Below are 25,989 nucleotides of genomic sequence, written 5' to 3'. Positions count from 1 at the left end.
AGGTCAGATAAAACAAAGTAGTCCAAATGATTTTGAATCAGGATACAATGAAATTAAGCTTAGCTATATAACTATTTGTGGTTTTACTCTAATTCTAGGCAGTTTGAAATGCCAGAGAACAATCTATTTACTGGTACTTTATAATGTAAATGCATGATGTTTCATAAATTTATTCCTTTTAAAGAACAGCCTCACATTCTAAAAATGTGACTTGATATGCCTGAAATTGATTACTATAAACATACTAATACATTGTTATCTAAACAATTTCAAGATACTTAAACAGCTAATTTTAAAAACAAGATCAGAATTAACTAGTGCTTTGTATTCTGTGCCCCTTCAATGTAAGAAGAGTGACAGAAACTCCAAGTTGCAAAATATAGAGGGAAGCACTATTTTCCAGATGAGGGTTAATCTATACAAGATGTGTTGTTGAAGTCTTTCTCATTCCTTTACTCCCTTTTCCTAAAGGGAAATCTGGCTCTCCCCAGGACCTGCTCCTTTGTAGCCCTCCTGTGGAAGCTATTAATTCTCCCATGCGCACTTACCAAGCAATAGGAGGCAAGGCCGAAGTTCATCCTTATTGCTTACAGGTCCTTCATTTCTAAAATTTTATTCTTTTTTTTTTTAAAGATTTATTTATGGGGCACCTGGGTGCCTCAGTGGGTTGAGGCCCCTGCCTTCGGCTCAGCTCATGATTTCAGGGTCCTGGGATTGAGCCCCACATCGGGCTCTCGCTCAGAGGGGAGCCTGCTTCCCTTCCTCTCTCTCTCTGCCTGCCTCTCTGCCTACTTGTGATCTCTGTCAACTAAATAAAATCTTTAAGAAAAAAAAAAAGATTTATTTATTTATTTTTGAGAGTGAGAGAGAACGTGGGATGGTGGGTAGGGTTAGGGGCAAAGGGAGAGGAAGAGAGGAATGTGTGGCTCCTCACTGAGTGCAGAGCCTGAGTGCCCTTCATGGGGCTCCATCTCCCGACACTGAGATCATGACCTGAACCAAAACCAAGAGTTGGTTGCTCAACAGACTGTGCCACCCAGGTGCCCCCTAACACTTTATTCTTAACAACAATTCATATGTAAACTCTACTCTTCAGAATCCCATGACATCTTGTTCTATTGCCTACATCCCTCCTACTTACTAACATTCACTGACCTCGTTTCTCCACATCTATTAGGGATTTCTTCATTAGCTTTAAATTCTGTATCAGAAAGCACAATATGCTTGGCTGCCTTTTGTGTATGTGTGTGTGTGATGCTAGCAGCCACCAACGCTTGATGCCAAGTTTTTATAATTCATAACTTGTTGTAAACTATTGATAACCTAATTTATCATTCTTTCTTCATTTATTAGCTGCAATATTTCTACAAAGAGAAATTTCACCTTAGTTATACAAGAATCATTTCATATTAAAAAAGACAAAACAAATGTTTTATGATGTACTTTATTAACCCTGTGTTCTAAAAAGGCAATTAGTTGTATGTGTGTATGTGTGCCATTATGAATGTATGCATTTAAACACATATGGTATGTTTTCATCCATTTCGGTTATTACACTTTTTGGCCAATGAGAGCTTTTTCAAGTTGGCTCTCATTTCCTATTGGTGCACACTTATATCCTCTGATAGCTTCCTTACTAACTACACTAATCGGATCTCTTAAACTCAACTTATACATTATTTTCTCTTTCTATACATCAGAAATGAATTGGTCCCCCAAGTAGCCCTGCTTTTAATGAGTAGTATTTCAATATCACAGCCTGGATATTAGTGATGCTCACTGCTATTTAGATGGGCATTTTTTTCTAGGCCTTTCCAAGGAAGAATGCTATAGATAGGTAGATAGAGATGAGAAAAAGAGAGAATCTTTTTTTTTTTTTAACTTCATGAGTTCACCCTGATGCTTCCAGTTCTGATCCTATACTAGAGAGAACTCATTCTCAAGGGCACAGGGGATCCTAGAATATTCATTTGTTTTATCCAGCATTACACACTTTTCATTCTCTTATTTTTTCTTCAGATATACTCAAAGGAATTGAGTGAATTACTGCTTCAACTGCTTTATCATGTTTAAATAAAAATTTAACAATACTTAGAAATCAAAACATGCTTGAAACCAGGTCTCAGTGATTTGCTAGAAATTATCTCTGATGCATTGCATATTCTTTTTTTTTTTACAAGATTTTATGTATTTATTTATTTATTTTTAATTTGAAATGGAAGGGGAGCACAGAGGGAGAGAGGGAGAAGCAGACTTCCCACTGAGCAGAGAGCCCAATGTGGGTCTCAATCTCAGGACCCTGAGATCACGACCCAAGCTGAAGGCAGATGCTTAACCCACCATGCCACCCAGGCACCCTTGTATTGCACATTCTAAACAAAAACATACACAATATGTAAATCTTAAATATGTTATTCATGAATTTACTTCTGCTTTTTCTAAGGCAAAATAAGCTTAACAGTATTCTACATAAACTGCCCCAAAACAAAACGGAGCCCGTGTCTATTAAAATTATTCTCATATTGTATAGTAGTATAAATTTTTGTCTACAAACTACTTGAAAGAGCTGTGTTTTATCATTTTTGTATTCTAAGTGTTTCGCACAGTGCCTGAGACACAACAAAATACTTAAAAAAGAGGTACTGAATAAATACATGTACAAAGAGTAAATGCAGTTGATCTTTGAACAGCATGGGTTTGAACTGCATGATTATATACAGATCTTTTCAATAAAGAAAATTTTTTCGAGATTTGTGACAATTTGGAAAAATTTACATTTGAACTGTATAGCCTAAACAATGAAAAAATAAGAAAAAGTTAGGTATATTATGAATGCATAAAATATATGTAGAATGTAGATACAGGTATTTTTATTACTACCATAAAATATACACAAATCTATTATAAAATGTTAAAATTTATCAAAATCTACACACACACTTGCAGACCATACATGGTTCTATTCAGTTGAGAGGAATGTAAACAAATGTAAACATGGAGTATTAAATCATAATTGCTTAAAATGAACTGTAGTACATACTACATTACTGTGATAATTTCATAGCGACTTTCTGTAGTTATTGTGGTAAGCTCAAGCATTGCAAATATCCACTTAAAATGCCATGTGATGCTAGTCATTTCCATGTGAGCAATTTCTCTCTCTAGTAAACTGCATATTGCAGCAAAAAGTGGTTTCTTGAGGTTCTCGAATATTTTTCACCATGTTTAGTATAATATTGTCAGCCTTGAATAACATCATGGGACCCATACAAAGTGTCAGTAGCGATGCTGGAAGTTTGCCCAAGAAGCAGAGAAAGGTCCTGATGTTACAAAAAAACGTTGAATTATTTCATATGTACTGTAGATGGAGGTCTGTAGCTGCAGTTGCCCATCATTTAGAAATAAATGAATCCAGCATAAAAACTATTGTAAATAAAGGAAAAGGAAATTCATGAATTGATGATGGCAGCCACACTAGCAGGCCTAAAAACCTTGCACTTGTTGTGAAGTATCTTTTGTATCCCATTGAAAATGCAGCTTTTGTGTGTGTGCAGGTTTGCTAAAAGAAAGCCATACTTGTATGCCTAATATAGGCAATATATACAACTGAGCCTATTATGACTCAAGAAAAAGCAAAGTCATTATATGACAACTTAAGGCAAAAGAAAGGTGGAGGATCTAAAGCTAGAGAATTTAATGTCAGCAAAGGATGGTTTGATAATTTTAGAAAGAAATTTGTCTTTAAAAAATGTCAAGATAACAAGAGAAGCAGCTCCTGTTGATTAAGAGGGAGCAGTCCCCAGATGGCATTAAGAAAATCACTGAGGAGAAAAGACATCTGCCTGGACTGGCTTTTAATGCAGATTAAGGTGTCCTATTCTGGGGAAAAAATACCACAAAGGACATTTATTAGGGAAGAGAAGCAAGCCCCAGGATTTAAGGCAGGAAGCGCTGGGAGGCTAACACTACTATTTTGTGCAAATGTAGAACTTCCCTTATCTATTAAGCTTCTCACCCGAAGCTTTGAAGAGAAAAGACAAACACTAGTTACCTGTCTTTTGCTGGTATGACAAGAAGGGCTGGACAAAAAGAACCCTTTTTTTCTGGATTAGTACCATTGATGTTTTGACCCTGAAGTCAGGAAGTACCTAAAGTTCTACTGATATTGGACAATGCTTCTGGCCACCCAGGACCCCATAAACTCAACACGAAGGGCATCAAAGTGGTCTACCTGCTCCCAAACAAAAAGTCTCTATAATCAGAGAATAATAAGGACCTTTAAGGCTCATTACACATAGTACATATGGAAAGGATTGTCAGCACTATGGAAGAGAACATTAATGAAATTAATGAAATAAATTAATGAAAAAAATGAAATTAATGAAAATCTGGAAGGATTACACCATTAAAGATTCCATTGCTGTTATAGAAAAAGCCATGAAAACCATGATTCCCAAAGCACTAAATCCCTGCTGGAGAAAACTGTGTCCAGATGTTGTGCAAGAGTTCAGAGGATTTATGATAGAACCAATCAAGGAAATCATAGCCTTGTGAATATGGTAAAAAAAAAAAAAAGGTGTAGGATGAAGGGTTTTGAGATATTGATTTTGGAGAAATTCAAAAGCTAAGCAGAGGAATTAAGAGGAGACATCTTAATGGAGATAAGTGCTTCCAAACCAGTGCCGTATGATGAGGAAGAAAATATAGAAGCAAAAAAAACAAATTAACCTTAGATAATCTAGCTAATGAAGGGTTCCAATTATTCAAGTCTACTTTGACTTCTTTTATGACATGGGTCCTTCTATAATACATCTGCTGGAAGTAAAGCAAATGATAAAGAAGGATTGGTACTGTATAGAAACATTTTTAGAGACATGAAAAAGCAAAAAAGTCAGAAATTACTATGTATTTTTGTAAAATTACACCAAGTGTGCCTGAATCTCCTGCCTCTGCTTCCACCTCCTCCACCTGTTCCCTCTGCCATGCCTGAGGTGGCAAAATCAACTCTTTTCCTTCCCTTCCTCCCCTTCCTCCTCAGCTTCTCAATATGAAGACGATGAGGATGAAGACCTTTATGATGATCTACTTCTACTTAATGGATAATATGTAATCATCATGTCATACAGTGAACAAACTTATCTGTTGTGTGGTCTTTGTGGCAAGACACACTATATAGTTATATGGTTATGGTCACATATAACTATATGGCAAGACTGTATGAGACATTTTTGTGTCATTAAGTATTCATTGTGTAGAACATTGTGTATGACTTGTATGAAAGTGGTTAGCCTGTCCTTACATAGGCATAGTGAGTGTGATATTTAACATAAAATAATCATGTGTTAGTTTTCTTACCATTTTATAACTTTGCTTAAAAAAAATCACATTACCGTACAGTAATTCTCTCTCATAATTGGAGAAAGTGGGTATCAGCCTATCATCACAGGTAAATGGTTTTTTAAAAATGTAACAATGAAGGCACCTGGGTGGCTTAGTCAGTTAAGTGTCTCATTTATTTCGGCTCAGGTCATGATCCCATGGGTCATGGGACATTGGGCTCTGGGCTCAGCATGGAGTCTGCTAGAGATTTTCTCCCTCTGCCCCTCCCCCAAGTCCCATGCCTGCATGCACTCTCTCTCCCTTGCTCTCTCTCAAACAAATGAATGACTTTTTTAAAGAAGTAACAATGAAAAAAATAACAGTGTTTCCTATAGTGTATCATGACTATGAATATAATATAGGCTATAAAAATTTTATAATGACTCATTCATCAGTGTATAGGCTAGGCTACCATGAAGCAATTGTTTGATTACACTAGGCTATCATAAAGCCATCATATTGCTGCATCTTTGTTATCAATCATTGTACCTGTAATAAATATGAATTTGTTTTTCACATTATCTTTTATTTTTGATGTCTAGTCTTAGTAATACATATAACACTTAGAGTGTTTTATATTACCTAAGACAATATTGATGTAAGTTGTGACAGATAATTCATTTTTTAAGCAAATGACCTAAACTTTTCATATCAATAAATACAGTACAGTATGTGAATGTATTTTTCTCTTCCTTATGATTTTCTTGATAATTATATGTGTTAATCGACCACTTATATTACTGACAAGGCTTCCAGTCAACACTAGGCTATTAGTAGATATTTGGGGAGAATCAAAAGTTACATGTGGATTTCTGACTACAGATGGGGTCAGTGTCCCTAAACACTGCATTGTTCAAGCGTCAGCTGTAGATGAGTTCATTTATTTAAGCCAATATCTTCCCAAAATAAGAATAAATAAGAAATTCAGCTTTTCATTTATAAGAAGCTTAGGCAGTCTAATGAGAAGAGAGGCTTCTACTGGATTAAACGTGTATAAAAAAATGTCAATTGTTCATGTAAAAAGGTACCTAGTAGAGAATTTTGGAGATTAATATTTTCCCCAAGCACCTCTTGCCTTCACTTAGGTGAAAATAATGTCAGGACTCAAGATAATAATAATAATAATAATAATAATAATACATTTACCTCATTATCACCCAATTTCAAATTAGACATAATGTAAATTTTATATATATATATGTACATATATATATATATATATATGGTCTTCTCTATGTTCATACAGAAAATCGAGCTGAGAAAGTTCAAATTTATGTCTAGCTAAAATATAAGTGTCTCTGTGCATCTGCATGATATATGTAATTGGTTCGGCAGATGAAGAAAGATGGGAATTTCAGATGATCCTTCCAGCCCAGAGTTTTCTTAGGAACCAAGTTAGCTCCATAGTCTATAGACCTTCCCTCCATCTTACTGACTATACAAATGGTTTAACTTGATTAGACTTTGACATGTCTGATTTTGGCATGATCTTTATCTTCTTTGACATCTTATATATATTTAAAAACTGGTAAGTTTTCAATGCCTAAAATTTGCTATCTGATATAAAATCATTTTTCTTAAGTCTTGTAATATATTTCTCTCACCCTCTTTTCATGTCTCCCCTGCAGACATACTAATTCAATAGTATAGTCAGGACTTTTTGAACCAAGAACAGACACCTTCAGACATTTTCTTTGTTGCTTTGTAAAACAAACATTTTTTTCCCATTTTGAACACTGGAGCTATTTGGATGATATCTACACCTTTGTAGATTTAGAAAATGGAAGCAGCTGGCAAGTGCTCCCCTTTCGCTGATAGGTGCCTAAATTCTGTCTGTACTTCCTCCTGGGGCCAGATGAGTAATTAACCCTCAATAAAAAACTGATCTCTGAAAAGTTGAACTGAATGGAAGGTTACAAGCAAATGCAGTAAAGTAAGTTGTCATTATTAACAAACATCTTTTAAATATCCCATTTGAATTTAGCTGAACATAACAACAAAGAATAAAGGACTGTTTTTGTTCTGTCTGCTGTACTTTTAATCTCTGATTTTCTGATCAATTTAGAAAGCAGCTTACAGTTTGCATGTTGTATTGATTTTATATTGCTACTGTAACAATTGATTACAAACTTAGTGCCTCAAAACAAAATAATTTGTCATACAATTCTGTTGGTCAGAAATACAACATCAGTCTCATTGTGCTAAAATCAAAGTGTTGGAAAGGCTGTGTTCCTTTCCAGAGGCTTTTAGGGGAAAATCTGTTTCGTTGTCCTTTCTATCTTCTAAAGGCTGTTTGAATTCCTTGGCTTTGGCCCCTTTTCTTCCATGTTCAAAGCCAGCAAAAGCAGGTTGAGTCTCTCAAATCACATCACTCTGACCACCTCTACTGCCCACTCTTGCATTTTTAAAGATCATTGTTATTATGCCGAGCCCACTCAGGTAATCTCCTGATTTTAAGGTCAGCTGATTAGAAAACCTAATCCCTCTGCAACTTTTAATTCCTCTTTGCCACATAACCTAACATATGCACAGGTTTCATGTAGTAAGACATGAAGACATAAGACTATATATATATATATATATATATATATATATATATATTTGGGAGGGGAGTATTATTCTGCCTATTACACATTTCTTTCTTTGATTCTGAAGAATCTTACTTAAGTCAGGAATCAACAGCCATGTCTTCTCAATTATGTTGTAATCACTTTTAATCTGTAGGTACAGTTCTGCCTCAAAGTCAAGGCATATGACTTTTAATTATTTTATTCATTACTTCATAATGCAGAGTGTACACACTTGCCAGCTGGTACTAAATAATGTTTCTATTTGTTTATAAACTAAGGAATAATTTAGCTTCTAGATTGTGATGGTAAGGATGGGATTTAAAATTATTAGAAATTCCTTAAAATTGCCAAATTTAATATTGAAAAAGCGAATCTGAAAGAAGTTTTGTTTTTATTACATTTTCAATATAGATAAGAATTTTTCATTCTCCTTTATCTCAGGATAATGAGATTTTTCAGGGAAGCCTCTAACCCATTTCAAGTTTTAGTACTCTGAGAAATGCTTGAAAAAGTATAGTTATTAATAAAAACTTAAAAGTTTTCAACTCTTTTCAGTAGAGATTCTTTGAATTGAGTTAGTACTGTGTTGCAGTGCCTAAATTCAGGCATCCTCTAGATATAATATTAGTATGTCAAGATCACCAAATGTCTCTCTTTAATCCTTGCTTAAAACAAATCTATAAACACAAAATTGGAGACCTTGGGTAAGTTAATTCACCTTTCTGTGTTTCAGTTTTCTCATTGGTTAAGTGACAATAATAATATCAAATGTTGAGATGAGAAATAAATGTGCTAATACATGTAAGCACGTACATGTATACAGAGTAGTAGCACGGAGCTGGTCTCAAAAATAATAAGTATCACTATTATTATTAACAAAAACAAATGCTACAGCCTAAAGGAAACTTTAACTTCAGGATCAGACTAGTGATACATTTAAAGACCTCCTTTAATGGCTCTACAAAATTAAATAGTAATTTTAAAAAGCCCAATCAGTTCTTTGAAGCCACAAAATATTATGTCACTTCATCTTTTTTATGTGTAAAGGAAAAAAATCACATTTTTTTCACTTTTTGAAATTTTTAATTTTTTTTAAATAATTTTATTCTTTTTCATCATGATAAGTATACTCTTTAATCCCTATCCTCTATTTCTCCCAACTCCCCACTGGAGTCCCTTCAGTAACTTTCATTTTGTTCTCTATAGTTAAGAATCTGTTTCTTGGTTTATCTCTCTCTCTCTCTCTCCATATATATGTATATATCTATATATATATCTATATCTATATCTATATATATATATATATCCCCCCCGGTTATTTGTTTTGTTTCTTCCACACAAGAGTGAAATCATGTGGTATTTGTCTTTCTCTGACTGACTTATTTTGCTTAGCATTATGTTCCCTAGGTTTATCCATATTGTTACAAATAGTATTCCTGTGTGTGTGTGTGTGTGTGTGTGTAGATAGATGATAGATAGATAGATAGATAGATAAATAGATAGATATCACCTTTTATCTATTCCCCTATTGATTGATACCTGGGCTGCTTCCATATCTTGGCAATTGTAAATAATGTAATGATGCAATCAACATAGGGGTGCACTTATCCCTTTGAATTAGTGTTATTTGTATTTTGGGGGGTAAATATCCAGTAGTTCATTTACTGGATCATAGGGTGGTTCTACTTTTAACCTTTTGAGGAATCTCCATACTATTTTCCACAGTGGTGCACCAGTTTGCATTCTTGCCAACACTGCAAGAGAGTTTTTTTTCTCCATGTCTTTGCCAATATGTGTTTCTTGTGGTCTTGATTTTAGCCATTCTGACAGGTGCAAGGTGATAACCTCATTGTAGTTTTGAATTGCATTTCCCTGGTGATGAGTGATCTTGAGCCTCTTTTCATGTGTCTGTTATCCATTTGTATGTCTTCTTTGGAGAAATGTCTCTTTGTGTCTTCTGTCCATTTTTTAATTGGATTATTTGTTTTTTGACTGTTGAGTTGTATCAGTTCTTTATATATTTTGGTACTAACCCTTTATCAGATAGGTCGTTTGCAAAGATCTTCACCCATTCAGTAGGTTACCTTTTATTTTTATTGACTGTTCCCTTCATTGTGCAGAAACATTTTATTTTGTCATTGTCCTAATAATTTATTTTTGCTTTTGTTTCCCATTGCCTCAGAAGACATATCTAGAAAAATGTTGCTATAGCCGATGTCAGAGAGATTACTATCTGTGCTCTCTTCAAGAATTTTTACAGTTTTAGGTCTCACATTTAGGTCTTTAATCCACTTTGAATTTATTTTTGTGTATGATAAAGGAAAGGGGTTCAATTTTATTATTTTTGCATGTGGCTGTCTGGTTTTCCCAACACCATTTGTTGAAGATATGGTCTTTTTCCCATTGAGCAGTCAGTCATTCCTCCTTTGTCAAAGATTAATTGGGGGCGCCTGGGTGGCTCAGTGGGTTAAAGCCTCTGCCTTCAGCTCAGGTCATGATCTCAGGGTCCTGGAATCGAGCCCCGCATCGGCCTCTCTGCTCAGTGGGAAGCCTGCTTCCTCCTCTCTCTCTGCTTGCCTCTCTGCCTACTTGTGATCTCTGTCTGTCAAATAAATAAATAAAATCTTTAAAAAAAAAAAGATTAATTGGCCATATAATTGTGGGTTTATTTCTAGGTTTGCTGTTCTATTCCATTGATCTATGTGTCCATTTTTATGTCAGTACTGTACTCTTTTAATTACTACTGCTTTGTAATATAACTTAAAATCTGGAATTGTGATACCTCAAGCTTTGTTTTTCTTTTCAAGATTGTTTTGGCTATTCAAGGTCTTTTGTGGTTCCATACAAATTTTAGGATTTTTTTTTCTAGTTCCTTGAAGAATGTTATTGGTATTTTGATAGGAATTAAATTAAATGTGTAGATTGCTTTGGGTAGTGTAGACCGTTTTTAAAAATATTTTATTTATTTATTTGAGAGAGACAAAGACAGTGAGAGAGAGCATGAGTAGGAAGGAGAGGGAGAAGCAAGCTCCCCACTGAGCAGGGAGCCCGACACAGGGCTTGATCCCAGGACCCCAGATCATGACCTGAGCCAAAGGCAGCTGCCTAACTGGCTGAGCCACCCAGGTGCCCCATTATAGACCTTTTAACAGTATTTGTTCTTCCAATCCATGAGCATTTAATGTCTTTCCATTTCTTTGTGTCATCTGGAATTCCTTTCATCAGTGTCTTACAGTTTTCAGGGCACAGATCTTTCACCTCTTTAGTTAACTTTGTTCCTAGATATTTTGTTGGTTTTGTTGCAATTTTAAGTGGGACTATTTTCTTGATTTCACTTTTTGCTGCTTCATTAATACTGTATAGGAATGCAACAGATTTCTGTACATTAATTTTTGTATCCTGTGACTTTACTGAATCCATTTATCAGTTCCAGTAGTTGTCTTTAGGGTTTTCTATATATAGTATCACATAATCTGCAAATAGTGAGAGTTTTACCTTTTCCTTACCAATCTGAATGCCTTTTTTTTCTCTATGTTATAGTCTAATTGCTGTACCTAGAACTTCCCGTGCTATGGCAAATAAAATTGTTGAGAGTGGACATCCTTAACTTGTTCCTGACCTTAGGGGGAAAGCTCTCAGTTTTTCCCTATTGAGTATGTTGTTGGCTGTGGGTTTTTCATAGAAGGCCTTTATCTTGTTGAGGTCTATTCCTTCCAGACCTACTTTGCAGAGGGTTTTTATCATGAATGGATGTTGTACTTTGTCTAATGTTTTTTCTGCATCTACTAAAACGATCATGTGGTTTTTATTCTTTCTCTTATTAATGTGACATATTGCATTGAATGTTTTGTGAATATTGAACCATACTGTATCCTGGGAATAAATCCCATTTGGTCATGGCATATGTTTTTTTTAATGTATTGTTGAACTTGCTTTGGTAATATTTTGTTAAGGATATTTGCATCTATATTTATAAGAAATATTGGTCTGTTTTTCTCTTGTTTTAAAAAAAAAAAGATTTATTTAAGAAAAAGAGAGAACACAAGCAGGGGGAGGGACACAGGGCAAGGGAGAGAAAATCTTCATGCTGACTCCCCACTGAGTATGAAACACATCACAGGGCATGATCCCAGGACCTTGAAATCATGACCTGAACTGAAATCAAGAATCAGACACTTAACAGACTGAGCCACCCAGGTGCCTCTGTAGTTCTCTTCTTTGTTGTTGTCTTTATCTGGGTAATACTGGTCTCAAAGAATGAATACGGAAGTTTTCGTTCCTCTTGTATTTTTTGGAATAGTTTGAGAAGAACAGGTATTAACTCTTCTTTAAAGGTTTGGTAGAATTCACCATGAAGCCATCTGGTCCAGGACTTTTGTTTTTTGGGAGTTCTTTGATTACTGATTCAGTTTTATTGCTGGTAATTTGTCTGTTAAATTTTCTATTTCTTCCTACTTTAGTTTTGGTAGGTTACATATTTCTAGGAGTTTATCCATTTTTTCTAAGTTGTCTAGTTTGTTGGCACAAACATTCTCTTAAAACTGTATTTCTGTAATGTTGGTTGTTCTTTCTCCTCTTTCATTAGTGATTTAATTTATTTGGGTACTCTCTCTTTTTTGTTTTTTGGAGAGTCTTGCTAGAGGCTTATCAATTTTGGTGATTTTCCATTTTGCCGGGTTTGGGTTTTACTTGTCAATTTATTAAAATCATCTTAATGTAGCCAAATTTCCCCTATTTAAGGTAAGATAGAGCAGGCTGGGCTAAGGAAGTTAAGATATTAACTCTGGTTCTCAGAATTAAAGTCACACCTACTGACAAATCCTGAGTTTCATGACAGAGTCCGATGAGAAAGTCTCGTTTTTGTTTTAATATTTATTTATTACTATTATTTATTTATTTTTACCTTTATTATTTTATTATTTTTTATTATCATGTTTAGTATTTATTAATTTTAGAGAGAGTGAGTGAGAGCATGGGGGGAAGACCCAGAGGGAGAGAGAGAGAGAGAGAATCTCAAGCAGACTCCATGCCCAGTGTGGAGCCCAACTTAAGGCTCGATCCCACAAGATCATGACCTGAGCCAAAACCAAGAATTAGATGCTTAACTGACTGTGCCATCCAGGTGCCTTGAGTTTCATTTGTTTTAGTGAACCGTACATTCATTATTAACATGAAGATTAACAAATGGCAATTCCTGAAAAAGAGTGTGGCTAAATAATGTGACCTATGAATTAGAATAGTTTGGAATAACATTTTATAGATTGATTTTTTGGTTAACACTTTATTCTATACACTTCTTAGTTACAGCTCTTGAAAGTCTTTCCCAAATCTATAGTGTAATTCTTGACTGCATTGAACTGAAAATTTTGGCCAAATCTATCACTTCAATTTCTTGAGTAAAGCAGTATAATAAATATAATTCATTTATTTCTTAGGTGATTATGAGTTTTAAATAAATCTTAGTGCCAACAGAATAATAATCAACTGCCATTGCAAAATATTGATAATTATATTTGATAGTGAGCCACTATCATAATTATCCCCCTTTTTTAGTCTTTAACACACAAACATATGTTTGTTAAGGGAATTAATAAATTCATAAAAATGACACAAATACTTTTCAATTTCATTTTCTTCTAATTCAGTTATAATTTTCTAAAATTTTTAAAAGATTATTTACTTATTTATTTGACAGAGAGAGATCACAAGTAGGCAGAGAGGCAAGCAGAGAGAGAGAGAGGAGGAAGCAGGCTCCCTGCCGAGCAGAGAGGCCAATGTGGGACTCAATCCCAGAACTCTGAGATCATGACCTGAGCCGAAAGCAGAGGCTTAACCCACTGAGCCACCCAGGCACCCCTGTAATTTTTTAACTTATTAAATCATCAGTTCAACAAATACAAATGTACAATTACTATGAGTAAAGCAAAATACTAGGTACTGAGCTATAAGTGAGAAAGATTAACATGGTCTAATGATATAATGGAAAAGTGAAATCTTACATAGATAGCATCTATAGATGTTATCCTGAGGCAGTAGGAAAACCACTGAAAAGCTATATCCAGAAAAGATACTTGCTTAGTCTCTAAATACATCACTATAATATAAGAAAACAAATGGATTACAGAACACAGGAATGGATGCAGAAAATATAGAAGCAGTTTCAGAGACAACATCACATTCCACATAAGGAATAAAACCTTTAGACTAGCATCGTGACAGCAGTAGGCAGAAGATTTTCTATAGGAACTGGTAGTTTTATTTGATATAGAATAAAGATGAGGTAAGATTAAAAGATGAAACTCTGGCTTCTGGTCTGAGCAATTGAGTGGATGTCATTTTCTGTCACAGAAAAATGGAATATGCGGAGCAGGTTCTTGGGTGAACTATGATACAAATTTTGGACTTTCAAAGTGGAGACATTGAGAAGGTAATAATAAGAACAGTCTAGGTTGGAGTCATTTACATATAAATCAAGCCACAGGAAGTAAGAAATAACTTACAAGGAGAGAATAATTGAGAAGAAAAGAAGCTCTGACAAGGGTCAGGTGGAAAATGAGTAATAGGCAAAGGAGTTTTTGATAAAGAATAAACAAAGAAGTACTTAGAGAGTACAGTATCACAGAGAGTCAAAGTAAGAAAGCAAAAAAACTTAAAATGAGAAGTATGGTGAATGGAATCAAGTACTGTAGAGAGATAAAGTAAAATAGAAACTGATGAATATTGGGGCACCTGGATGGCTCAATAGGTTAAGTGTCTGGTTTCTGCTCAGGTCATGATCCCAGGGTCCTGTGATGGAGCCCCAGAAAGGGTTCCCTGCTGAGTGAGGAGCTTGCTTCTCTCTCTCCCGCTGCCTGCATCTTCATTTTTTCTCTCTGTCAAATAAATAAATAAAATTTTTAAATTAAAAAAAAAAAAAGAAAGAAAGAAACTGATGAGTGTCAACTGAATTTACTGACATGAAGCTCATTGGTGAACCTATTGAAAGTCAATTTGGAGAAGAAGTGAAAGAAGTTTACAATTATTTAAAGAGTTTTGGGAAGAGGATGAAAGGGTCTAGCCAACCTACAAGTTAATTGGTTATGGAAAGGAGGAAAAAATAAGACTATGTCTAGGAATGAGTAACTGCTGATCAAGAAAAGACTTTAGCTAATAGAAGACTTTAACCTCCTAGCATACTTACAGATGATTGAATACAGAGGGAGATGATAAGTGGAGGGAAGCAGATCTTCAGTAGGAAAAGGAGTTTCAAAGGGGAATATTGAGTTTTGAATGATTCATGAAATTCCTGTCATAATTCAGGTAGACTTATTTTTCTCTTATAGGAGTTTCACAAATATAAAGTCAATACTCCCCCAAGAGACTTTAATGTTGTGAGCCCTGATGGAGTTTTAGATTATCCATGAATCTTTTCATTTGCTAAGGAGAAGCTTCAAAACTATTGTTTATATGTATTCATCATATTTATTTTTTGCAAGTTCTTTTATTTCTAATTAATTGAAGAATTTTTGTTTCTTTTTGTGTTTTCTCTAGGAAAAATCCTCTCCTCTTTTATAATATCATCAGGTAGACATCTGAGCAGAATCAACACTCTCAATTACATAAAATAAACAATGGCATATTATTGGAAAACAGATCTAAATGCCAGTGCATCACATCAAGAGCAGGATGAGCACCAAGAATTTCACTCCATAAATCAGTTCCTTTTTCCTAGCCAAGTTGGTCTGGGTTTTGATCAGCTAGTAGATGAGATCAGTAATAAAATTCCACTCTGTCAGACTGAAATGGAAGAAAACACTGTTTTTGTACCGAGTGCACCAAGCTGGAACTCAAGAAAGTATTCATTAGATGAAACACACCAAATACCTTTGAATGAATTCACTTCTAAAAGCTCAGAACTCTCTTGTCACCAGGTTAGGAAAATACCGGTAATTGGTTTTAGGAGCTCTGTGCTACAAAAACCTGAAAACACGAACAAAGGAACCTCTTGGGGAAACCCCATAGGAAAATATCATGGTGCTGATGATTACAGGTTCAATATTTTAGCTTCATCATCTACTAGTCTGGATAAAATTAATTCACAGAGAGAATTAGAAAATGAAAATCACAACTACCACATAGGATTTGAAAGCAGCATCCCTTCTATGTATCCATCCTTCTCACCTGACTTCATGCCAAAAGAAGAGAATAAAAGATGTAGAAATATGGACATTGTAGAACGTTCTCTGATGCCTTTTGAAGGGTCTTCTTTACCCAGGGCCTGGGAAAATACATGGCCAAAGAATAGAAAGGTATGTATCATATATGTTGACCTAAAAAAAAAAAAAAAAAATCTGACAGAATCATTCAGTAATGCATTGGATTAATTTGGTGATGAGGGTCACTCATCTTGAACAGGAAAATGTATTAATATTATTTGTGGAAAAATAATTTATTATTCACAAATTCTGCATTCCTAAATTAAGGATTTTTTTCTGAAGAAAGAAAAATAAAAATTTTATATCATTTTTAAAGTTCCAGTTTGGCCACAACTAAATAAAATGTTATAGCCCTTACATTTTATTGGATAAAAATATCATAATTGGAGGTTTTCATGAAAGTACTTTTGATTCTTATTGTGTTATTATGCACACACAGAAACATACATACATCTCATAGATTTATATTTTGAGTCATACTGTCATAAATTAAAACTTTATGTCATTATGGTAGGAAAAATGTCCTTTTGCCCAGAGTCTCCTAAATTATACTGTTGGCAGGCATCTTCTACTGGGATTATTCCAAGAGTAGGAAATTATGCAATCATTGTGCAATTCATCCTTATGGTTTAGTCAGTAGTTCTCCAATCAATTAAGTCACCATAGCGTTTTTTGTATAATATTTGAGTATTTCTCTGCTTACACTGAGTCTAGACACAAGTGAAACTGGAAGTAAACAGTGGGGGAAAAAAAAAAGAAAAGAAAAGAAAAAGAAACATTATTGCAGCTACAATTTCCAGGGTGAAGCAAAAGGATTCCTCATTTATTCAATAACTATCATATTCTTAAAATGAACATGATATACTAGGCATAATGAATGCAAAGAAAAGACATGATACTTGGTTTCAAAAATAGCATATTGCTCAAATTAACTTGTCAACAAATAATGTCAACAGAGTAAAATAACAGATAGAATGAGTCCATAGGAGAAGAAATACCTAGTTCTGTCTGAAGCATATGCAGAGGAGGTAGCAACTCAACTCATCTGAATTAAAAGTGATTTTAGAGACATCTATTTCTAATCAGGGCAGAATAACAAGCACTAAACTCCTGATTTCAGGCACTGAACACAAGGCAGTGCAGGACCTGACCCTAGAAGGGAAACACCGATGTGTTGCATGATCATCCTCATTTCTGCTTTGGGGCAGGAGAGTAGAGCCCCATTTGAGCAGCAGTATCACTACTCTTGAGAAGGCAGAGCCTGTGTTCCAGCGCAGAATACATTTCCAGCTATGCAATGGGTGGGAGTCAGAAATTTGCATGGCAGTTGCTATAGATTTTTAGCCAAGCGATTGTGTTCACTACACACAAGTGTTAAGCTACACAGTGTCGAAGTTCTAACCTAACAAGAGAAGACACTGAGCTGAGTACTTCAGGCATTCAATTGAGATTACCCAAAGCTATCCCTTAAGAGTATAAAACAACAACTCTAGAATGGATGCTGCACCTACCAAAATAGAAGTACCCTAACAAAAAATAAAATAAAGGCTGAAGAGATGAAAGGATCTAACTGCCTACCAGAGAAAAATTATATATTTTGAAAACAGGACAACACAATTTACAATGTGTCATCTATGTTGAACATGTAATAATAATAAGTGCACAGATATGTAACAAAGCAAGAAATTTTCGCCCCAAATCAAGTAAATAACCCAGGGATTTTACAAAGAGATTCTGACACAGTCCAGATGTTGAAATTAACAGAATGAGACTTTAAGGTGATTATAAAAGAATGCTGAACCAGATGAAGTAAAAGATGGACATAATGAGTAGACCAATGAAGAATCTCAAAAGAAAGTTAGAAACTACAAAAAATAAAATAAATACTATGAAAATCTAGTACTGAAAATATAATACCGGAAAGAAGAATCACCCAGTGATTACAGATCTAAAAAGTTCAACAATTCCCAAACAGAATAAATACAAAGACAGTCAGATGTAAGACAAATCATATTCAAACATCTGTGAACAAAATGTAAAGAGAAAATCATAAAAGAGAGCAGCAAGGGAAAACAGATTTCACACAGTGGAACAACAATCTGAAAAGCAAGTTTCTATCAGAAACAATAGAAGCCAGACAACAATGGAGTGACATTTTAAAAGATATGTATCTATACCTATATTTTATATGTGTGTGTGTGTTTATCTGTACGTAGATACACACACACACACACACATATCTATATACTTTTGTATCCATTGAGTATACATTTCAAAACTTGAAATAGATACATAAACAAGTGTTGAGAGAAATTAGTCAGCTAACATGCACACAGAAATACTAAAGTGTTTTGGATGCAAGCAAAATGATACCAGATGGAATCTAGAAATGAACAAAGTGGGATGCCTGGATGGCTCAGTCAGTTAATTGTCTGCCTTTGGCTCAGGTCATGATCCCAGAGTCCTGGGATCAAGTCCTGCATGGGGTTCCTTGCTCAGTGGGGAGCCTGCTTCTCCCTCAGCCCGGTCTGCCTGCCATTCCCCCTGCTTGTGTACTCTCTCTCTAACAAATAAAATCTTAAAAAAAAAGAAAAAAGAAATGAACAAAGAGCATTACAAATGGTAAATATATTAGTAACTATGAAAACCAACTTTTAAATTAATTTTGATAGTTGTTTAAACCAAAACAATAGCATTTTATTGAGTTATTTTATATATATGTCAATAGTTGAAAAATATATGACAAGAACAGCATAAAGGATGGAAGGAGTAAATGTTATTTGCTCTTGTGAATTCTTTCATTATAAATGCAGTGGTACAGTATTAACTCTAAGTACACTGTGATATGTTAAGGATGCCTAGTCATTTCTAAGCTAAGACAGCCACTGGAAAAATAATACTGAGAAGGAAAACCAAAAATCCAACAAAGGAATTACATGAAATGAGAAAAAACAAAAAACAGGGAAGGAAAAATAGAAGGATAAAATAGAATAGAAACAAATAGAAACAAAAATGAGTACGGCAGTCTCAAATCTAACAATATCCATAAGTATACTAAATATAAATAGAATAAACATTTTAAGTAAAAAGGGCAAATTGACAAACTAGATAAAAAAAGAAAGATTTAACTACTATCTACAAGAGACAAACTCAAGAAAGGCAAAAATAAGTTGAAAGTAAAAGAAATAAAAAGATATAATATTCAATCAGCAAACAAAAAGCTGATTATTAACAGCAGAAGAAGTACAGTTCAAAGCAGAGTATTATTAGTATTAGTATTATTATCATTTCATAATGACGACATGGTCAATCAGGAAGATACAATAAATTTAAATATGTTATGTACCTAATAATAGCTTCAATGCACACAAAACAAAAATTACTTCTTTTAAAGTTAATCATACACCCACTTCTGACTGAGCCATTTATGGGTATGTTATGCCCGAGTTTTCGCATCTGAGAGACCACCAAGGAGCCAAGCACCAATGCAATCACAGTTTATTTGACAAGCTTAAGCTTGGGCCCAAGTATAACCGGCACAGCAGAGTAGGGACTTGGACCCCGAGTTTAGTTAAGGCAGGGGTATTTATGGGTTCCTGTTACTAAAGCAGGGTGAGGATTCCTGGAACCAAAGCAGGGTGGGGCTCACTAAAGCAGGCTGGGGGTCTCTGAACTAAAGCAGGGTGGGGCTTATTACAGCAAAGTAGGGGAAAGTTCAGCCCTTGGGCACAGGGGTCTGAGATGGCTGCCAGAGCTAAGATGGTTGTACTTATGGTAAAGCTAAACCTGAGGTGGGATGGCCTTAATTTTCTTGGCCTCCACAGATTTATTCATAAGTAAAACACAGGTCCATACAAATATTCGTATATGAAAATTAATAGTTTTCTTTATAAAAACTACGAACTACCCAAATTCCCATCCACAGGAAGATGGATAAACAAATTGTGAAATTGTCATCAAGAGAATAGTACTCACTGGCAATAAAAAATGAATTATTGATGTGCAGTAACACAGATGAATTTAAAAACATCATTTACGTGAAAGAAACCAGAAAGAAAGGGCACATATACTTCATCTATGATGTTAGCCATCTGAATAACCGTAGTTACCAAATGGATGTACAGTTTGACAGAAGGACGTTTGAGGGCACTTTCTAATGTGATGGAGATGTTCTGTATTTTTATTGTGATATTGATACTATGGTTGTCTACATTCCTCAAACTTAAATTACATATTTAAGATTTATACATTTTCTATATACATTACTTCACTTAAAAAAAATCCAAAAAATAAAAATAAAAAACAGAATGAATTGAAGGAATGCAGGATGAGATGCCCCAAATTGTGCCTCTTTGGCATAAAGGTTATTTCAAGTTAAAAGTAATAAATACCCAGCAGATACTGGAAAAACTCCCCACTTCCTCAGTAACTGCTTGAATTTAGGTAGAAAAGGAGGCCCTGTAACAGGAAGGGAGCTAATAACAGAGACTCTCCTTTACCTAAGGAATTTACCCACATAATATGGCAACCTTTCTTTTCAAACATCTTTCCCCTTCTTGCTAATGGCTTTCCTTCCCTTTGTGTCCTCGGGCCCTTCCCCCTCTCCCTAGCTCTAATAAGCCTCCAGTTGCCTCATTGTTTTTGTAATCTCCTGTCTGTGTGGAGTCCCCACACACAGGCCAGTGAAATTTGATTTTCTCCTGTTAGTCTGTCTCCTGTCAATCTGATTCTAAGTCCAGCTAGAAGGACCGTAGGGCAGAGGAAGGCCTTCCTTCCTTGACAGAATCTTTAAAACAAAATTAAAATTGTAGATTGTATTAATGTTTTCTCCACACCAAACTATATTAATTTAACAGTTTTTGTTTTAAGCTGACAGGTTATTCTCTTCAGCTAGTCGAAGTACCTCAAGGCAGTAATAAGACTCTGGCCTCCTTCTGTGACAAAGTGAAAAAGTGAGTGTTGCTATTTCATTAAACTTTGAAATTTCTCTATTTTAATAAATTTGTCTATTTTAATTTAACATCACTGAACTGATTAATTTTGAGTCTAAAATGTTAAAGGTTTTTTTTTTTAGAATTTTTAACATAATGAAAAATATAAATTTGTGACATATTAGTTCATTAACTTCTGGCATTGTTTTTGTTGTTTTTAGTCAAATAATTTTATTCTCTTAAAAGTTCAGTTAAAGCTAAATGTTTCATAATTTCAGATCTGCCCTTGCTATTTGTTGATTATTTAGTTTGCAGTGAATTAATTTCTCATTTAATGACATAACTGATTGACTTCTCTGGTCATGTCACAAAATAGCATAGATTTATCCTTCTTACTTGGGATATACTATTTTAAATGGTGAGAGTGCCCTCCTCTTAATAATTTAATCTTACCTTGAATGAACTGCCAAAATAAATGAGCAAGTGCATGGGTGTTTGTCCACTGAAAAACAATCTGTTCACTAGGGGATATTATAAAAACATCACTGATCCTCTTTTTGCTCATTTAAAATGAACTTATAATTATAGATGCCTTTTTTCAAGACTAATTTCACATTTGCAGTTAAAATTTATATAATGCCATCTCTTCTATTGCTAAGGTTCCCAAATGTTTTGAAAAATTAATGCATTTACATTTTGTTCTCTTGATTTCTATCTATTTACAGTTGTTTAAAAAATAATAAATATACATATAAATGAACTATAACTTATTTATCAACTATAGCAGCTTACTACTAAATCATTTGGGATTAATCATTAATTTAAAAGGCTATTTGAAAGCCTAATAAATAGTCCATGTATGAGAGATATTTAAATGTAGAACAGAAAAGCAAGGTCTCTGCCTTAAAAAAACTTGTAACCCTATTGGAAGAATTGAAAGGCACACAGATAAAAAACAAAAAATGAAAAACAAAACCAAGGAACTCAAATCCATGAAAATTTTTAATTTTTAATTAATGTCTCACTCTTGTTCACAGAAAAAAACTAAAATGACTCTTTGGACTTCTAAATTAGGATCTTTAAAGTTATCAATATTGATTCTTTAAAGAATAAACTATTCACTGTCCCAAACTGACAAGCATTGGCAGGAATTTGACACTTTAAATATGTGATGTGATCATTTCTACCCTCTAAGCTTGAGGAATAGCTCTCTTAATATCACAAGATTTCATTCAGTATAAATCCATTGACAAAACACTTATGATTTTTCCCATTAATTTTTTTAACACAATGTAATATTCTTAGATGAAATCTTCTTGTGGATGCAGTAGTGCTAGAAAATGTTTTATGTAATGGTTTGTCAGTAGTTCATAGTGCATTTCCTGTATTCTTAAATGTAATTTTTCTCAATGGCTCCTTTCAAAGTAACCATGAAAATTAAAACAGACAACCAAACAAGAATAAACTTTATAGAGTAGTGAAAGGAAAATATAGGTTAATATTCACACACACTTATCTTGGTTTTCAGTAGTCTTCTTTGATGTATACTCACATATAAAATAATTAAATTTATAGATGCAATAAATATTTTGTAAACAAACACACTATTCATTCAACAGCAACTATTTTTGGAGGATCTATGTACTAGGTAATGTCCAAGGCTCTTTATTCAAAAGATCAAACTGAGTTTGAAAGCCAAATTTCCTAAAAGGGTCAGAACAGAATGGATTTATGTATCTGGTTTCATCTGGTTTTTTTTTGTCTAATATTTAAATAACCATACCTATAAGTGTTATTGATATTCCTGTTATACGCCCTTTAAAGAAGCCGTCTAATTTGTTGGATTTGGTTTCTTGCTGTGATACATTTTTAAGTCACATCTTTCAAGGAATGTGTCATATTTTTGCAAAAAAAAAAAAAATACAATAAAATGGCATAGCATATTAAAAGTTTTGAACACAGTAGACACTCAACAAAGTTTTAGGAGAGAATAGGTCATTAATGTGCATTTTAGATTTAATTTCCCAAAACAGTAGAATTCTTAAATCATGTATGCATAGAGTAGTATCCTATCACATGGTGAATGCTTACTCATAAAGCCCCTCAACCAGAACTGGAGTCTAGACCTTCACCTTAGGTGTAACAAAGGAGAGTGGCCCATATCTTTATCCTAAACAATGGGTTCTCAACCTGGAGTTTCAGAGTAGCAGCAGTAATGGCTGATGTAAAGAGTCCTCCATAGATCTATTGAATCAGCAAGGATGAGGATGGGACTCAGAAAATAAGGATCCTGATGCGTGCCATGAATTTTTTCATTTGTCAGGCCCCTCAAGGAGGGGATGTTTCTGTACAGTTTAAAGGCACAGAGATTAAGCTACTTTAGTGAGCATGACACTACTTTAATGCCGCACAAATAGAATGAATGCCAAGGATGTAATTCATGTTGATACATTACATAGAATGCATAGTATACCTTCTATACACAGAACATATAACTTTCTCTGTGGGAATAGCACTACAAAATTTAGATGTTTGCATAATTAATAACAATAACAACCCCCCATGATTTCATATTCATCATCAAAGGTATTTTAAACACCTAAGTTGCAAATAATTTTATGTTATATTCTATGTGTGGGCAATAACATGAATCAACAAGGATTCAACTATAATACCAAATAACGATAATTATACATCATATGGGTGGGTATATGCTTCTACAAAAATCTTCTGCATGCTTTTTCACTTTTAATCCTTGCAATAAACCTTTGAATTAGATATAAATATCCTCATTTGTACAAATAAAGAAACTGGTCAAATAACTTGCCTCTGACCGTAAAACTACTAAATGGAAGAGTCAATATTCAAGCTCAAGGCTTCTGGCTCCAAGGATAAACTATTTTGCAATTCTCTGACTCATCTGAGCAGTAAAGAATTGTTCAGTGTGTACAAATGACTTCTGGGCTAAATTGCTTATGTAAAATCCAGAGATTTGTGTAAAATCCAAAAATTTACAGCCAAGAATGGTATTTACCAATTGGGCACAGATAATTTATTTTTAAAAAATCCTTAAATCAAAATGAGTGACTTCTAGCTTGAGAACATTATTGAAAACCAAGGGGAGGCATTCAGGCTTCTTAAGTAATGTGAATGAAGGAAGTAATCATTGTTCAGAGTGAATTTTCATGCCTAATGAATGACAATGTATTCTTAATTGCTTCAAATGAGATGCTCCTGGGGAAATCTAAAGAATGGTCCTTTACAGTTGTTTTGGTATAATTGCAATCTTTACCAATCTGGCCTTGCTAATAGCACTACAGCACAAATCAACTGCTGATTGTTTTCATATTTTAAATCTTCTATAGCAATACTGTGCATAAAGTTTCTTATAATCATCTCCTAAGTATTATTTTCCATATATTTTTCAGAATAAGAGAAACATACCATGCAGCTGACATTAATTCCAACTCAGGGAAGATCTGGAGCACGACTACAGCATTTCCCTATCAGCTTTTTTCTAATACTAAGTTTAATATAAGTATTTGTATTGATAACTCAACGCAAGTACTTCATTTTATGCCATATGGTAAGCAACCTTGCAAATAAGTATAAAAATGCCCATAAAGCTGGTATAGGCTGCATAGCCTTGAGTCCACAGACTGAAAGCATTAAAAGAAGCATTATTAAATGCTAATATTTTGCCCTGAAGTAGAGTTAAGAGGAAAACAGCTGGAAACCTTTTGTTAACATTTGTTTAGCTATTGTTTTTAAGGACCCACTGCACATAGCTCACACCCGAGGACACTTTACTTTCCTGCTATAAAATAGTTGATGGCAAGTATAACAAATTTTTAACATATTAAAAACAAAACCTAAATTTCAAAAAGATTATAGATAAAGCATATGAATGAATTTGAATGAATATATATATATGAAAATGGAAATATTACCCATTAGAAACAACTATGCCATTCAAATGTGAATAAATTATGACATAAAACAGGCACCAATACATAGTCTTTATTCCCACTGTACAAACTATAGGAGCCTTCTGCATAATAAGCAGATAGATCCTTTGAATCAGTCTCTGGGGATGGATCCTGGAATCTGGAAAACGCATGTTATCAAACTCATCAGATGATTCTTATTTTTACTATAGTTTTAGAATCCCTTTAAAGTTGTTTAATATTCTAGGGGTGCCTGGGTGGCTCAGTGGGTTAAAGCCTCTGCCTTCCGCTCAGGTCATGATCCCAGGGTCCTGGGATCGAGCCCCGCATCGGGCTCTCTGCTCGGCAGAGTCTGCTTCCTCCTATCTCTCTCTGCCTGCTTCTCTGCCTACTTGTGATCTCTGTCAAATAAATAAATAAAATCTTTAAAGTTGTTTAATATTCTATTTCACTGTTATTGTCAACTATTTTGTAAAACAATAATAGTTCTTCAAACATTAGTTGCTACTAAATGAGTTTCTGCATATGAATTGTTTTTTCTTGACAAATAATGATCCAACAAATATTTTCTTTCATCGATTGTTATTAATATAATTACTATTTTGCTTTTTTTCTTTCTTACTCTAGTCAAGATTCTGAGTTAGTACAGATGGCTACAACCATAACAAAGTTATGCTGGAATATTTAGTTAGGACCATCTGGTTTGAAACTAACAAAAACCAACTCCTGCTGCCTTAAGAAGAAAAAACATTCTTAAGGAATATAGAAATTTCTTACAGAATTTAAGAGTAAGAACTCAGCAGATTCAGGAATGTACTAAAGGCACAGATGAATAAGCAGCCCAAAATTCCTGTATCTATCTCACCTCATCTCTTCCATATTACTGCTTCTCAGATTTCCCTTGTTTTTTGCTGACTCATTTCCCTTGCTTTTCCAGAACACATGCAAAGCCAAGCTCTCAAGCTTA

The 25,989-nt window shown here is 34.3% G+C and overlaps 1 protein-coding gene across 1 annotated transcript in view; it reads left to right on the top strand.

Moving 5' to 3' along the window:
- The window catches only part of PIK3C2G (phosphatidylinositol-4-phosphate 3-kinase catalytic subunit type 2 gamma), a 353,953-nt gene that overhangs the window by 13,246 nt on the left and 314,718 nt on the right, over positions 1-25,989 (top strand). The window contains exons 2-4 of the mRNA XM_047741193.1: positions 15,480-16,237; positions 21,014-21,096; positions 24,504-24,661. Of these exons, the coding sequence (XP_047597149.1) occupies positions 15,560-16,237; positions 21,014-21,096; positions 24,504-24,661 (919 nt within the window). The 5' untranslated portion in view covers positions 15,480-15,559. The remainder of the gene's footprint in view (positions 1-15,479; positions 16,238-21,013; positions 21,097-24,503; positions 24,662-25,989) is intronic.

The sequence above is a fragment of the Lutra lutra genome, chromosome 8 (genome assembly GCF_902655055.1).
Source record: "Lutra lutra chromosome 8, mLutLut1.2, whole genome shotgun sequence".
Taxonomy (NCBI): domain Eukaryota; kingdom Metazoa; phylum Chordata; class Mammalia; order Carnivora; family Mustelidae; genus Lutra; species Lutra lutra.
The sequence above is the reverse complement of the archived record's forward strand: the minus strand, read 5'-3'. Positions and strand labels throughout refer to the sequence as shown.